Here is a 17295-nt window from a genome sequence, read left to right on the forward strand (position 1 = left end):
TCCCTCACAATTATACACAATAGAAACAGGCTCAGTGCGCAACGAAAAAAAAGTTCACAGTGATGCCCATTACACAATATGCTACACTCCGTAATGCCCATTACACCAAACACCGTAATGCCCATTAGACATAATGCCACACACCGTGATGCCCATTATACGACATACCGTAATGCCTATTACATCATTTTCCACATACGTGCCGTTTACCTACATGCTTATTGTCAGGGGTTATATGCTTGTTGCCAGAGATTCTTGCTCAATGCCAGGGTATACATGCTTCTTGCCATGGGTTTCATTCTCGTTGCCAAGGGGCATTATATGTTCATTGCCCAGTCAGGATTACATGCTCATTGCCATGGGGGAAGTAACATGCTCATTGCTAGGGAAAGTTACATGCTCATTGCCAGGGGGGCATACAGAGGGGACCTACATGCTTCTTGCCCCTTCAGGGGCATAGAAGTTTGTATGCCCCATATTGAAATTTCTAAAAGAGTCCCCTTCTATAAAGTACAGGGTGATGCAGACATGTGTGGATAAAATCTGCCTAAAAAATACTGGGGTAGTGTCACACACACAAAGAAGTAGGGGATGTACCATGTTTTATACAGAGGTTGCCACAGACATTGGGGTAGGGATTAGGGGGGGTAAGAGGGACGAGGATGGGGGCATGGTGTTACACACACACACACAGATAGGAGGGGGGTATTTTGGTAAAAGGTGTCACACAAAGGAATAGGGGTAAGAGAGGATCAGACACCAGGGAAATTGGGGTAGATGGGATCACTGACACAGAGGAAGGGGGTAGCTTGGTACAAGGTGTCACACACAGGTGAAGGGGGTACAGAGGGGTCAAACACCAGGGATGATGGGGGTAGAGGGGGTCACACACACACCACATGGATAGTATTGTACAGAAGATCACACATTCAAAAGGAAGGGGGTCACACACACACACACACACACACACATAGAGGGTACAGTGATCCCTGGGCACTCACCAATCTGTGGGAGCAGCTGCACAGTGTCATGGAGGCCAGAGGATCCAGGGAGGGCCAGTGAGAAGGGGAGGCCAGCTGCAGGAGGAATCCCTGCTGTACAGAGCCCTCCCCGAGAGGCTTTTGCTCTGTACTACATCACGGCCCGGCATACAAGTGAGCCCTGCGCAGGAATAGCAGTTCTTGGAGGAACAGATCTGTTTCCTCCACGGTGCGACTGCAGGGGAAGGTGCTGCTTCCCTGTTACTCCATGGCGTGGCTGCTGTGCGCGCTGCGCTTCTCTAATAGACACTAGAGGTCATGCAGACCTCTAGTGTCTGTCTCCTCTAAAGCGGCGGCCATCTTTGGAGTGGCCGCCGCGTACAGAGACTGTGCTGCCGACTCCCTGCCACTGCCAGCTTCGCAGTCTATGGCAGGGAGACTTGATCATTAGGGGGTGCCTGGGCACACCCGGCACCCCCTGTGCGCACGCCTATGATGACAGCTTCAGCAAGCTACAACAAAAAGTTAATAAATAAGGATAGACCTATGCAAAGATTGGTGATGTTCCATAATTTGACACATTTGATGCAAATATACGTACAATGCAGGGGTGCCCAGTGTAGTCCCACAGATCCATATTAATCTATAAAGAAGTTACAATAATATTAGCTCACCACACACCTTGTTAAAGACAAATGTCTTTAAAACATGTAAGAAGTAAACACAAAGTAAGTATTACAGGTGTGCTCAACTGGTCATTAACTACATAAAAACAATTCAAATAACGCTGGGACATGTAGTTCACAATTATATGGTGCCACACACGTTTAACATCTGTCAGTTAAATGGTGGCCAGGTAACATGTTTCTGTAATGCTGTACCAACAATCTGGAGCAGCAGAATGCTTACCTTACAACCTGGTCCAATACAGCTCTGGAGACAAATGCACCTAGCTGCTATGCACTATTTATAGTCCTAGCACATGTGTTGTGCATGACATCAGTGATCACTATTGCATGACTTCTGGGCCGGATTTGAAAATGGATTGGGGAAATTTATTTGTATGGACAGACTAACACAGTGCTACTGAACATTGACAGATAGCATTTAGGATTGCATAACGTTACAGGTGTTCATGGCAACAAATCTTTAAACAGGTCACCTACATTACAGTTTGATCTGACGCCAGGTTTTGCACAAGCGAGTTACAGCTACTATGGGCGAAGCCTATGCGCCGCACACACACCACAGCGTACGCTGCCGTACGTGACGCTGCCACACGGAACGCAGGTTGTTGCTGTGTACGCCTATTACACAAAAAGTATTTAAAGTTGTGCTACAAAGGCACACAGTTGTTTCTAACATGTCTGACTCTGAATCAGAGGGAGACCAGGTGTTGCAGAACCTGTTAGCCCGCATGGAGTCCAACACCACCTATGTCCCCCTCAACCCAGACCAGCCAGTGGGAGAACAGCAGCCAGCTGGGCCATCGACATCAAGCCAATCGGCAGCAGGCCCATCTTCAGCATCAGCAGAATCATTGGGACCACAACAGGTGGCTTACCAACAGAGTAGCCTGGCCAGCACTTCGAGTACAGCGACAGGTGGCCGTGGCCGAAAGAGGACAACAGAGGAACCAAGCAGCAGGAACATGGCATTTGAAGCGCAGGAGCTTGCCATCCTGGTGCCCCGGGCACGGGATTGGATCGAGTGTCCACAGGACAAGTTGACACACACAAGGAGATGGAAGATCTGGGAGGACATAACGGCGGAGATTAATACGGTGGCTCCACAAGTTCGTGAGACGGAGCACGTTAAGAAGAGGCAAGTTCATGTGTGTTACATTTGAGCAGTACAAGTCCAGTAATGTTTACATTATATATTAGATGTAGTTGCTCAATGGCCGGTCACGTTGCTTGGAGGCACAGACATGTTTGCCATGTCATTGAATTGATAGTTATTGTAGGGTGAGTGTAAGTGTATGTACTAAGGGTTGGTATTCTAAATTTATATAATGTAAGTTTGGTGTCAGGAGGCACATGTTGTATTATGTTGCAGATTGCAATGGGTGCTACAGCAAACATGAGGAGTGACATGTATTAATATGTACACTTTTGATTGCAGGTGGCACGACTTCAAAGCGAACCTCAAGAAGAAATTGACCCAGCGGTGGGAACACAGCCACACCTCTGGGGCTGGCCCCATGCCTGGAAAGCTGCAGCTCACCCCCCTGGAACAGATGGCAGAGTGCTGCATTGCAGTGGAGGAGCTCCGGGGGGTGAGCACCATAGACAGCGAGTCCCCAGCGGAAGTCATGGCTTCTTTGCTTGAAGGTAATTATTTGCCATGGCATAAGTAGCTGGTTCTAATTTGGCATGGAATGTGTTGTAATTGTAATGTTCTCTTTCACCAGCATCCCCACCGCTTGGTCAAGAATCTCTTGAGGAGGTTGAGGAGTCTGTGCCACCTGGCCCCAGTAGCAGGCCCGTGCAGCAGCAGCAGCAGCCACTGACCGCGGCTGAATTGGCCACGTGGGGGCATGTGCTTGGCAATATTCAGCAGCAGGGAGAGTCGGCATCAGAGCGGGTGTGTAGGACCGAGGAGGTGTTGCAGGGTTTGATCAGCAGCCAGCAGACTATCGCTGAGAGCCTGCAGGCTATGACTGCCACCCAGCAATCAATTGCTGCTAGCCTGCAGGTGCTGGCTGATCAAGCCCTGCGGCAAAATGACCTCCTCCTCCGCCATAATGATCTTATGGTGGAGCTAGTTGCCAGCAATAGGGTCCTAATGTCATCCGTTTCTGGTGCATTACCACCATCAGCACTCCCTGCTGCAAGAGGGGGAAGACGAGCCACCCCCTCCCCAGCATCTGCTCCACCTGGCCCACCATCTGACCGTGACCGTGGCCGGAGAGCTGCTGCACGTGGCAAGGAGCCTGCCAGGGGCAAACTTGCCCGCAAATGAACTTGTGTCCGCATTAATCTCCACCGTTATGTCTTCCCAAATCTTTCATTGAGCTGTGTGTGTCAGCTTCCTGTGTCCAATTCCGTGCAGAGGGTACCCACATTTGCCCTTGCTTCGAATGTCATGTTTGGTTCCCCTGTTGCCCTGATTCGGCTAGCATTACTGTGTGCTGTACTTGAAGTGTTGGTGCTATACTTTTGGTGTGAAGCCACCTGATGTGTTCCTAATGATTCTGCTGTGGCTATGTATGTCTAGATCCGACGAAATCCATGGAGGAAGCTGTGGAAGGAAACCATACTCACCTGTCCCAGCGCGACGTAGTCCAGGTAAGGGTCTTGGCAAAAAAACAAACCGACACGCGAAACCAGCCGGACAGCAGGAGCCGCACGGTGTTTGTGTACATGGTTTCCTTCCACAGCTTCCTCCATGGATTTCGTCGGATCCGGACGGGGACGCCATCGCCGACATGGACAGCGACGTCGACATGGACCAGAAGACGACACAGGACTAGAAGACGACACAGGACCAGGGCTACCTACGGGAAGAAGATAGGTAAGTATTAGTATGTGTGGGCTTTGTATGTATTAAAGTTTTATTTTAAGTATGTGTCAGTGTGTTTTATTGTACTATTTTTAATACTGTGGCACTACAAGACCCAGCGGGCCCTTTAATGCCCCGCAGGCTGGGACTTGTGGTTCTCCAAGTCCCAGCTTTCGGGGGAGGCTTGCTGGGACTCATAGTGCCTCAGTATTAGACAATAGTTTAATCTTTTTTTTACACCATTTATCAGCTCGATGCCCACCGCCCAGGGGCATCGAGGACAGCACCAGGCTTCAGCCTGGTCCGGTAAGTCCTGGAGGGGGGGGCCCCTTTATTGGATGGGTCCCCACTCCCCCAGGGCCCCTGGCCAGGCTGACTGGTCGGTAGGGTTAATGCTTTGGCCGGGGGGACTTGTATAAAAAGTCTCCCCCCGGCTGTGGCATTACCCTGCTGGCTGGTTGTGCCTGGGGCTGGTTCTTGAAATACGGGGGACCCCTAGTCATTTTGTCCCCCGTATTTTGGGAACCAGCCCCGGACCTGGAGCCTGGTTGTTAAAAATCGGGGAACCCCTATTTGTCGGGTTCCCTGATTTTTAATTACCGGCTCCAGGCTCTGTCAGCCTGGTGCTGGTTTCGGCTGTGGGGGGGGACCCCACGCCGTTTTGTTTTTTTTTCTATTTATTTTTTTTTCTATTTTTTTTTACACTAAAGCCTGCACGGATCTGACTGATCCGTGCAGGCTTAAAGCAAATACGACAGGGAAAGCAAGGTGTATTTTCCTGTCGTATTTGCGTGGGTGTTTTACACCACTTAGCAGCCGTATTATCAGTACGGCTGCTTAGTACATCAGGAACCATCATTCTTTTGAATGGTGATTTCTGTCGTATCCTACTGATGGGGTAGACATTGGTATTTGTAAATACAAATACGAATGTTCCATCTTTAGGAATACGAATTGTTGTATTTTTGGGATTGTAAATCCCGAAAATACAAATTCGTAAAAAAAAGGTGTATTTCTCCCTACGAATACACCTTTTTTCTACGAATCCATTTTGGTAAATGTCCCCCAAAGTGGCTGATAGCTTTGTGAGCCTCTGACAGAAATTGTGGAGGGAGCTTCAGTGGAATGGTCTGGAAGAGGTATAGCAGTCTGGGGAGGATATTCATTTTTACTATATTTATACAGCCAAGCCAGGAAAACTTCTGCGTGAGCCATGTTGTCATCTCCTGTCCCAGTTTTCACAATAAGGGGGTATGATTAATGGTTACTGCCATAGGGAGAGATCTAGGTATCAGTATTCCTAAATATTTTATGTGGGAGGGGTGCCATGTAAATGGAAATGATGATGCTAAGGTAGAGGTTGGTGAGTCAGAGAGATTAATATTTAATGCTGTAGATTTTGAGTTATTAATTTTAAAATTAGACATTTTGCCAAAGCGTGCAAATTCCTCCATGAGGTTGGGAAGGGAAACTGTTGGGTTGGTTATAACTGCCAGCAAGTCATCTGCAAAAAAGGGATTTTTGTAAGAACTTACCATTCTAATCCATTTCTCTGATATGGTCCTGGTGACACAGCTTCACATTGGGATGTAGGAGGGTCCGCAGGACCCAGGCACCTATCCTAAAGCTTTTGGAGGGTAGGCTCCTCCCCTACTGCATCCCAGATTCCTCAGTTCAATCTTTCAAAGCCACTGGAATACATTAACTCAGTACAACGCCTGCACATATTATATGCACAATTTTAAATTTAACTTTTCGACCAATTATAACATGAAACATCATGAACACTGGCATACTTACTGAGCGTAAGGGAGGGATCGCTGTGTCACCAGGACCATATCAGAGAAAGGGATTCGAACGGTAAGTTCTTACAAAAATCCCTTTTTCTCTTTCAATGGTCCTGGTGACACAGCTTCACATTGGGACATTCCAGAGCCGGTCCTTTGGGTGCGTACGCTCAGGTCTGCAGTTCTCATCACTACTCGCCCGAATGATGCGTCCTCCGACGCGAACTCATGGAACCTATTGAATTTGGCAAAAGTATGAACAGATGACCAAGTGGCAGCCCTGCAAACCTGCTCAGCTGTTGCCCCATGTCGAACCGCCCAAGAGGTGGCGACTGATCTGGTGGTATGCGCATTAATCCTGGCTGGCACAGGCCTACCAACTTTAGTATATGCCAACGCTATAACAGAGCGCGATCACCTAGCAATGGTCTGCTTAGAAGCAGGTCAACCATTATTATGTACATCATACAAAACTAGCAAAGTATCAGTCTTCCTGACACACTTTCCTCTGTCCACATAAATGCGCAAGGCGCGCACAACATCCAAATTCCTCAATTTGCCCCTTTTCCTTGAACCCTCTGGGGTTGAAACACAGGCAGAACTATCTCCTGATTTAGATGAAAAGCAGAGACTACTTTTGGTAAAAATTTTGGGGTACTGTCCGAAAGACAGCCCTATCATCATGACATATAAGGGAGGGAGACTTGCAGGACAAAGCTCCCAACTCCGATACTCTTTTTTGCTGACGCCACCGCCAACAAAAATACCAGTTTCCCTGTAAGAAATTTAAGGTCAGCCGACCTTAACGGCTCAAAGGCGCCTTTTGAAGGTACTCCAGAACCAGAGATAATTCCCATGGCGCTACTGGTTGCTTGTAGGAAGGTTTCAATCGAGAAACCCCATGCAGGAAGGTCTGTACTTCCGTATTAATGCAATCCTTCTTCGGAAAGAAATTGACAAGGCCGAGATCTGTACTTTGAGTGACTGAAGGCTTAACCCAGAGAAAAGGCCATCCTGTAAAAAACTCCAACAATTTAGCCATTTGAAATCGCGATGTGTGTGACTTCTGTCTTTCACTCCATCGAATATAGGTCTTCCAGACCCTATAATAATTTGCAGAAAACACTGTCTCTCTGGCTTTAATCATTGTGTTAACCACCGCCTCTGAGAATCCTATATTCCTCAAAATGGCGGTTTCAACAGCCAGGCCGTCAAAATTAATCGAGCTGAATTCAGATGGTTGAACGGTCCTTGTTTTAGAAGGTCTGACCTCAGAGGTAGACGCCACGAATCCACATACATTCTCTGAAGCCTCGAGTACCAGGACCTCCTTGGCCAATCTGGGGCCACTAAAATTACTGGAATTGTCTGGACCTGTATCTTTTTCAACACTCTTGCCAGCATTGGAACTGGCGGAAAAACAAAGAAGATTCCCCTCCCAAGGGATAGTCATGGCATCCACTGCTTCTGCCAGTGGATCCCTCGTCCTGGCATAAAACCTGGGTACCTGATGGTTGAACCTGGATGCCATCAGGTCCCCATCCGGGGTTCCCCACCTCAGTGTAATCTGGTGGAATACTTGTGGGTTCAGGCTCCATTCCCCTTCCATCAGCTCCTCCCTGCTCAGGAAGTCGGCCTCTATAATCTCCACTCCTGGTATGAATATTACTGATAATGCTGGAACATTCTGTTCCGCCCACAAGAATATTCGGGACACCTCCCACATAGCCAGCTTGCTGCGTGTGCCTCCCTGGTGATTCAGATATGCCACAGCTGTGGCGTTGTCGGTCTGAATCCCTAAAGGGAGCCCTTGTAATCTTTCTCCCGCCAGAGAAAACATCTTCCACACAGCCCTCAGTTCCACAATGTTGATCGGTAAGGCAGACTCCTCTGAAGTCCACAAGCCTTGCAGACGCAGGTCCAAGACTACTGCCCCCCAGCCTCTGAGACTGACGTCGGTAGTGACTACCAGCCAGCTCCAGGACTGCAGGGACCGACCCCACTGAAGGGGATCCACCTCCATCCACCATTTTAGGAAGGATCGAGTTCCTGAAGACAACACTATTTGTTCTGACATCATGGTCTGAGTATTCCCTGACCAGTCTGTCAGAATGTTCCACTGGAACACTCGAGAGTGGAACCTGGCGAACTGTAACATCTCGAAAGACGCCACCATCTTCCCCAGCAGTTTGAGGCACCTCCATACTGATGTGCTCTGAGACCCGAGGATCTCCTGTACCAAGGCAGCCAGATCCCTGTCCTTTGCCTCTGGTAGAAACACCCGATGCAACTGGGTATCTAGAACAACCCCCAAGAATTGGAGTCTCTGTGACGGCACCGACTGAGACTTCTGTAAATTTAAAAGCCAGCCGTGAATCTGCAAAAACCCGATGGCTTCTGCCAAGTGACTCTTCAACTTGACTGCTGACTCCGCTTTGAACCACAGGTCGTCCAAAAATGGAATCACCGTGATTTCCCTCAGTCGAAGCACAGCCGCCATTACTGACATTATTTTGGTGAATACCCTTGACACCGTGGCCAGACCGAAGGGCAACGCCTGGAATTGCAAGAGAAGGTCTCCTATTGCACACCTCAATAGAGCCTGATGTTCTGGGTGGATAGGAACATGCAAGTATGCGTCCTGGACATCCATGGACGCCAAAAATTCTCCCTGGTCCCGGCTTAGCAGCACAGACCGTAGAGACTCCATTTTGAAATGGTCTACCCACAAATGGATATTTAATGACTTTAAGTTTAGGATCAGCTGAAACACCCGTCTGGTTTGGGCACCAAAAACAGAGTGGAATAAAAGCCTTTTTTCCACTCCGCTCTGGGGACCGGGACTACCACACCCTTCTCTAAAAGAGAATGAGCCGCTCCCAAGAGAGCCGTACGGAGCCGAGCCTCCTTTGGTAGTGGTGTAGGAATGAACCTTCTCGGTGGAAGACCTTTGAAGGGAATCTTTTAACCCTGGGTTATAATTACTAACACCCAAGAGTCCCGGTCTAACAGTGCCCATGCGTCTTTGAACAGTGACAGACGTCCCCCCACCTTGATCACTGCCGGGCAAAACCCCTGGCAGTCATGCGGAGGGTTTGTCCTCTCCTTTGGTTTCTTATGAAAGGAACCAAATTTTGACTTTGGGGCCTTGCCCCTGGAGGACTGAGACTATCCCCTAAAAGACTGTCCTCGAAAGGACGCACCTCCTCTAGGGAAGGGCCGAAAGGACGGCCTGAAAGCAGAAACCTTGATGTCTGCTTGGCTGCAGGGGTAGGCAGGAAAGTGCTTTTTTTCCACCTGTGGCCTGCTTAAAAATCTCTTCCAGTTCTGAACCAAATAACAGCTTTCCTTTAAAAGCTATTGCCTCTTAAGCCTTCTTAGACTCATTATCTGCCTCCCAAGCTATAAGCCAGAGCACTCCTGGCATTGACGGACACCGAGGAAACTCTGGCAGCCATTTTGAGAGCTTCCTGCTTAGCCTGAATCACATACTCTGCAGCAGCTTTAAGCTTCTCCGCAAGTAACAACACACAAGGAACAGTATGTCAAATAGTGCACAGGTCATTGACCCACCAATCATGGCCTTAGAGACCCAGGCTGAAGCAATCGCAGGGCGGAGTCTGTAGCCCACCCTTTTAACCATTGCCTTGCTTGAAGGCTGTTCCCCCCTGCACTGGTAGCACAGTGGCTTTTGACAAACATGCCACAGAAGCATCTACCACTGGAACTTTCTCCCAGAAGTCTGCATGATCCTCAGGCATGGGATACAGGCTTAAACATCTTTTAGGCATCTAAAGCCTTTTATCAGGGGTTTTCCAATAAATCTTGTAAACCCTCGTCTGCAGGGAGATATCAGTTTCTTTACGCTGTCTCTTAAAACAACCTTTGCAGGAGTTTATCCTTCACAGACAAATTCAGCAGTAATCAAATCCTCCACCCCTGAGGCTGAGGACTCTTCAGAAACATCACCCTGATTCCAGAGTATGTCTGTGTACTCTCCTTCCTCATCAGCAGCTAACAATGGCACTGAATAAGACCTTTTAGGGGTCCCCACAGAATAACCATACAACTTGTCCAACAAGTAAATAAAACCTGCTGATTCCCTTAGCAGTATCCTGCATGACCTTAATAAGTCAGGATCTGTCTGGGTCCGAGGCAAGGAGCTAGAGGACTGCTGAGAGAATGGCAATGGTCTAGGGAAAGTTACCAGCCATCACTCTGCCTGTCCAGTAATGCACCAAAGCATTTTCAGACCTGCCTAGGGACTTAGCCCACGCAAGCTCCGATAGCACTACCCTCTGAGGTTCACTCCCCATGGGTTTCACAGCAGCGCAATAAATACATAAGCCCCCCTTATCTGCTCAGGGACAAATCTCAGTGTACAACCACTGCAAGCACTCAATGCATTAAAGGCTCTCTCCCCCAAAACCACAGACTGTTGCTCAGACATGATGTTCTCAAATAACACAGTCACAGCATTAAATGTACATTGACATTATATACAGAACCAATATACTCAGTTCACTTAGCTTTCTGTAGTCTTCAGAATGGGGAAAGCGATGCCCAGGAAATCCAATCACTCTGTCAGGATCTGTAAGCCAGCTCAGCTCCGCTGCAAGCGTTCTGAATGGCGCCAAAACAGAGTGACGGAAGGGACCAAGTCCCTGCTGCTGCGGGGTCTGTGACTTTTGGCGCCAACTACCCCCAGACAGCTGCTCCCATTGTAGGATCTCCTAGTTCCAGTATCTCCCCCTCAGCTGGGGACCACTCGGAACATGCCTGTAACACACTGCTGTCCTCTCATATAGGAGCTCAGTGTGTAAGCTCCACAGAAAATGGCCGCAGCCATCATGGAGCGCCTGTCCCCCATGATCCCCACCTAGCGTGAAGCCGGTTTCAGAACGCTCCAGAGCCCAGGCAGCTTCTTAAAAGAAGCTGTAAGCGCTGCACAGGGAGACCAGACAGCGTCTCCCCTGTGCACAGCGAGCTGACAGGACGCGCTTCTGTCAGCTCCTGCTGCGCTAGCAGTGTGAGGATTCACTAATGAGAATCCTCACACTGTGCCTACCTAGCTAGTGTAAAAGTTAATAAAATAATAAAAACCTTAACTAACTCTACTCCTTCGGCTGCTCCGGCAGCCCTTTAGAATAGCACCCACTCCAGTGGGCACCTAACACGAACTGAGGAATCTGGGATGCAGTAGGGGAGGAGCCTACCCTCCAAAAGCTTTAGGATAGGTGCCTGGCTCCTGCGGACCCTCCTACATCCCAATGTGAAGCTGTGTCACCAGGACCATCGAAAGAGAAAAGTTCCATTTAACTTACCCACTTGTAGGCCAGTGATGCTAGGGTTCCGCCTAATTGCACTCGCTAGTGCCTCCATGCACAGTACAAAGATCAGAGGAGCGAGGGGGCAACCCTGTCTGGTACCATTTGTGATGTGTATGGGTTCTGAAAGTATCCCATTTACTCTGACCTGGGCCGATGGGGCTGCGTATAGTGACAATATTTTTTGCAGAAATTTCCTGCCCAAGCGCCTTAGGACCGCCTCCAGTCAAATGCCTTTTCTGCATCTGTTGAGAGGAACTAAAACCTCATTATTTATTTATTATTTGAATGTTAAGGTGAGTTAGATTGTTGTAGTAAGTGCTGGGCCCCCTGTGTTTGTATTTACTAGAGTGTGTGGTCACAGGCCACTGCACCCCACCCTGGGAAGTGGGTGCCGTTTGCACCCCATTCCTAGGAATGGCGGGTGTGTTGGTACTTCTGTATCTATATGGATGTAAAAATATGTATTTTGGGCATAAACCCACAGGTAAGGGCAATGAGCCCGTTTATACCGCCGGTGGAGAACCTAGCTGCTCTGGCAAAAGTAATAATAGCAGGGAAATGGATGGCGCATGAGGCACCGGATTTATACCACTGGATCCATCTGGTAAACCATACAGTAGATCAGGAGTCTTCAAACTATTTTGCTATGGGACCCCATCAGATATAATACATAATGACAGGACCCCAGCAAGCTACTGCAAAAAGTCATCTCATCACATGTGTAGGCAGCAACAGACAAGTAATCAGCCTGATGGTCAGCAACATGGAGTTGCGACCCCACGCTGAGCAGGTCAGGACCCACAGTTTGAGAACCGCTGTAGTAGATAATGAGAAGTACACATACACCAACAGTAATAATGTAAGAAAGTGTCATCAACCGTGGGAGAGATGGACGCTGTCAGAATTCTATGAGGCTTATACAGGAGAATACACAACAATGCATATACATTATACAAATCCACACTATTACACAGGACCAGACACAGGAATAGCTTTATTATAAATGGCCGTATACAGAAGGTGAGATAGATGAGGCACAATGTAAGTTTAGTATAATTGGTATAATGGCATCGCTTGTCAGACATAAAGCACATATACACTGCACAGATATAAGGTAGGGGAAAGGATGGGATGTAACATCTTATATCTGTATCATATGCATATTGTAATAAGAAGAAAAGAGACACTGAATAACAAAAGGATCTGGGCAGTGACTGGGCGGATGGTTGTATCCCAGGATGTAAATGTCCCAGGAGCAGCCTGGCTTCCTGCTGAGCTGGTGCCTGGAAGCCTGCAGTATGATTACAGTAATGTTGGCTACACATCAGGATGATTTGGCCCAAAATGAGCCAATTTAGATCTCGACCGATTTTATGTAAATTGTCCATTTCACTGCCGTTCTGATGCGATCCCGATCCGATGTGCAGCCCCGCGGATCGTTAGGTCTTTTCTGAGATCCTACCATTGAAGTGGGTTCGGGTCGCGATCACATCAGAGGCAGTTTCTGAGCGTGTCGTAGGCTCCGCCAGATCGTGAGCGGGTCATACATTCCCCTAACAACCCGCTCACAAGCTGCATCATGCTGTTGTGTACCCAGCATAAGCCGGCAGCTCTGGAGAGGGGGGAGGGGGCTGGTTGTAGAGGAACATCAGCCAGGACAGTTTCTGCTGGGCTTACATTTAAGAACCCATGGGTAGCTCCCACAGTTTCTAGGGGGTGAATCGAGCCTGCATTGTGTTGGGGAGACTACACTCAGATGATCCCTGTGCATGCAACAGGGGTATCCTCACATCAATGCTCACATTTAATGTTGATCTGCTCATCCAAATGTTATTGTTCTGGTATTTACAAAGTATACATTTATTTATAAATCATGTCCCACACTGTAAGCATGGAAAAGGCTTCTCTGATGTCTAACAAGATGTGATTTATTTTTAAAACATTTCCCACATTCAGAGCATGAAAATGGTTTCTCACCTGTATGTTCCCTCTCATGTAGAACAAGATTGGATTTAAGTGTAAAACATTTGCCACATTCAGAGCATGAAAATGGTTTCTCACCTGTATGTACCCTCTCATGTAGAACAAGATTGGATTTCTGTGCAAAACATTTCTCACATTCAGAACATGAAAATGGTTTCGCACCTGTATGTACCCTCTCATGTAGAACAAGATGAGATTTATTTAGAAAACATTTCCTACACTCAGAACATGCAAATGGTTTCTCACCTGTATGTACCCTCTCATGTAGAACAAGACTGGATTTATGAGTAAAACATTTCCCACATTCAGAACATGAAAATGGTTTCTCACCTGTATGTACCCTCTCATGTAGAACAAGATTGGATTTCTGTGCAAAACATTTCTCACATTCAGAACATGAAAATGGTTTCTCACCTGTATGTACCCTCTCATGTATAACAAGATTGGATTTATTTCTATAACATTTCCCACACTCAGAACATGAAAATGGTTTCTCACCTGTATGTACCATCTCATGTGCAACAAGACTGGCTTTATGAGTAAAACATTTCCCACATTCAGAGCATGAAAATGGTTTCTCACCTGTATGTTCCCTCTCATGTACAACAAGACTGGGTTTATTCCTATAACATTTCCCACACTCAGAACATGAAAATGGTTTCTCACCTGTATGTATCCTCTCATGTATAACAAGATGTGACTTACAAGAAAACGATTTCCCACATTCAGAACATGAAAATGGTTTCTCCCCTGTTTGATGTCTCTGATGTAAAGCGAAAACTGACTGACTTATAGAACTGGATGGTATTGTATCATCTTTATGGCCTGTACTGGGTGTAGTAAGGTCTGAATGATCAGGACAAGGTTCCTCATGACTAGAGGCACCAGATGAAATATCTGCAATGGGAAATGTTGGGTGTGTATTGGGGATAATGGGGTTTTCTTCTGGAGAATCTTGTCTGATGTTCTTATCTTCTAGTATATAATCTGGAGACACAATGAGATCTCCCTCCGAGGTATTCCTGCTTGTGCGCCCATCTACAGGAAACAGATGAATGACAACAGACAGAATTGTTTACATTGAGAAGGAAATGTTCATGGATGTTTTAGCACTTAAATGGCACATGTCTAATGCTGCGCACACACTGGGTGATATATCGCTGGTCCATCAGCCAGTGGGGGTGCCAGCAATAATTCTGTAACCAATGTGATCTCTGCAACAGAGCCGATAACCGATATATTGGTGCATTGTGCTATGGGCCCGTTTCTGGATGACCTGGTACCAAGTCCCAGAGTGCCAACCTGACGAATAGCCGCTACCCCACCCTGATCCCCTCGCATGTGCCCAATGCTGGAGAGATCATTGAAATCTCCAGGGTTCAGGGCAGCTGACGCCATGTGAAGTTAGCTACCCGCCCCTGGCACCTTGCGTCACGCTCAAATTTACATGGGCGTTCCCATCCATGGCCCATCACCACCAGTGCCCCCGTCCGTCTGTCATACCTCCCCCCCCTCATCCCCTCTCACCCCCCAGCACCTCATCTTACCACATCACCTTGCACCCAGCCACCTCCCCTTTCCGCTCCCACCCATTCCTACCTTTCGCTCTCTCCCAGTCCCCTTCTCTCTCTCCTCCCCCCAATCTGCCCCCCCTCTCCCCTGCTCTCTTCCTTCTCTTAATTGTTATTTTGTCTAATTAAGTTATACAGAATACCTATTGGGAGCTGCAATAGCCATAAGTCGTCTTATAATTATCTCGTTAGACAGCATTAATTTTGATTATTATATTTTGAACATAAAGTATTAGCGCCTGATTATCATGATTTTCCTTTTCCATCAGAGAGTGTGGGGAGGAGACTGGTCAGATCTCTGGGCTGGTAACACACAGTGACATGATGTGAGGGATAGAGCAGGAGTATAATAGGGGCTGATGGCTCCTGATGTAGGAGATACACCAGAGAGTGTGGGGAGGAGACTGGTCAGATCTCTGGGCTGGTAACACACAGTGACATGATGTGAGGGGAGAGCAGGAGTATAATAGGGGCTGATGGCTCCTGATGTATGAGATACACCAGAGAGTGTGGGGAGGAGACTGGTCAGATCTCTGGGCTGGTAACACACAGTGACATGATGTGAGGTGAGAGCACTCGTATAATAGGGGCTGATGGCTCCTGATGTAGGAGATACACCAGAGAGTGTGGGGAGGAGACTGGTCAGATCTCTGGGCTGGTAACACACAGTGACATGATGTGAGGGGAGAGCAGGAGTATAATAGGGTCTGATGGCTCCTGATGTATGAGATACATCAGAGAGTGTGGGGAGGAGACTGGTCAGACCTCTGGGCTGGTAACACACAGTGACATGATGTGAGGTGAGAGCACTAGTATAATAGGGGCTAATGGCTCCTGATGTATGAGATACACCAGAGAGTGTGGGGAGGAGACTGGTCAGATCTCTGGGCTGGTAACACACAGTGACATGATGTGAGGGGGAGACCAGGAGTACAATAGGGGCTGATGGCTCCTGATTTCTTAGATAGCTGTAAAGCTGTATTAATAGAACAAGGAAAATACTGTATGCAGTAAATGATTATTACTCACCTGTGCTGATATCTGTAGGGATTTCCTCCTTCTTACACTGCTGATCACCCCTCATATGTGTGTCTTCTGTCTCTGTATCTTCTTTCTTATCTGACACATAAGACTCTTCTCTTATCTTCATATCCGTCACATACGTCTCTTCTTCCTCTGTGTCTTCTGCCTTAATATCTTCACATTGAACCTACAAAAAAAAATCTCATTAGTAATGTCTGATGCTAGGGAGATTACACAGTACAATATCCATGCATAGGACACACACACACACACACACACAACCACTGCAATTCATATAGTGACAGTCACTTTGGTATATTGGGGAGACCCTAACTTCCCACCTACCTGATCCTCTTGTGGGGTCCTGTGAGTCTCCTCTGTACAGTGCTGGGAATACAGAGGACGGGGACATCTCTCTGGGGTATCTCTGTTACTGGGCCCATCTATAGGAGACACGCAGTGACTGAGGACATTACATGTATGTGATTATCCTGGGAATACAGAGGATGGGGACATTTCTCTGGGGTATCTCTGTTACTGGACCCATCTATAGGAGACACACAGTGACTGAATTTCTCTTTCAATGGTCCTGGTGACACAGCTTCACATTGGGATGTAGGAGGGTCCGCAGGAGCCAGGCACCTATCCTAAAGCTTTTGGAGGGTAGGCTCCTCCCCTACTGCATCCCAGACTCCTCAGTTCGTGTTAGGTGCCCACTGGAGTGGGTGCTATTCTAAAGGGCTGCCGGAGCAGCCGAAGGAGTAGAGTTAGTTAGGGTTTTTATTATTTTATTAACTTTTACACTAGCTAGGTAGGCACAGTGTGAGGATTCTCATTAGTGAATCCTCACACTGCTAGCGCAGCAGGAGCTGACAGAAGCGCGTCCTGTCAGCTCGCTGTGCACAGGGGAGACGCTGTCTGGTCTCCCTGTGCAGCGCTTACAGCTTCTTTTAAGAAGCTGCCTGGGCTCCGGAGCGTTCTGAAACCGGCTTCACGCTAGGTGGGGATCATGGGGGACAGGCGCTCCGTGATGGCGGCGGCCATTTTCTGTGGAGCTTACACACTGAGCTCCTATATGAGAGGACAGCAGTGTGTTACAGGCATGTTCCGAGTGGTC

At 47.9% G+C, this 17295-nt stretch overlaps 1 protein-coding gene across 1 annotated transcript in view; it reads right to left on the reverse strand.

Annotated features, from left to right (window-relative positions):
- The window catches only part of LOC146010224 (uncharacterized), a 230321-nt gene that overhangs the window by 73909 nt on the left and 139117 nt on the right, over nt 1-17295 (reverse strand). Inside the window, exon 5 of the mRNA XM_083151260.1 lies at nt 14167-14622. Within this exon, the coding sequence (XP_083007386.1) occupies nt 14167-14622 (456 nt within the window). The remainder of the gene's footprint in view (nt 1-14166; nt 14623-17295) is intronic.

Source organism: Crinia signifera, chromosome 6 (assembly GCF_055691185.1).
Source record: "Crinia signifera chromosome 6, ASM5569118v1, whole genome shotgun sequence".
NCBI lineage: Eukaryota > Metazoa > Chordata > Amphibia > Anura > Myobatrachidae > Crinia > Crinia signifera.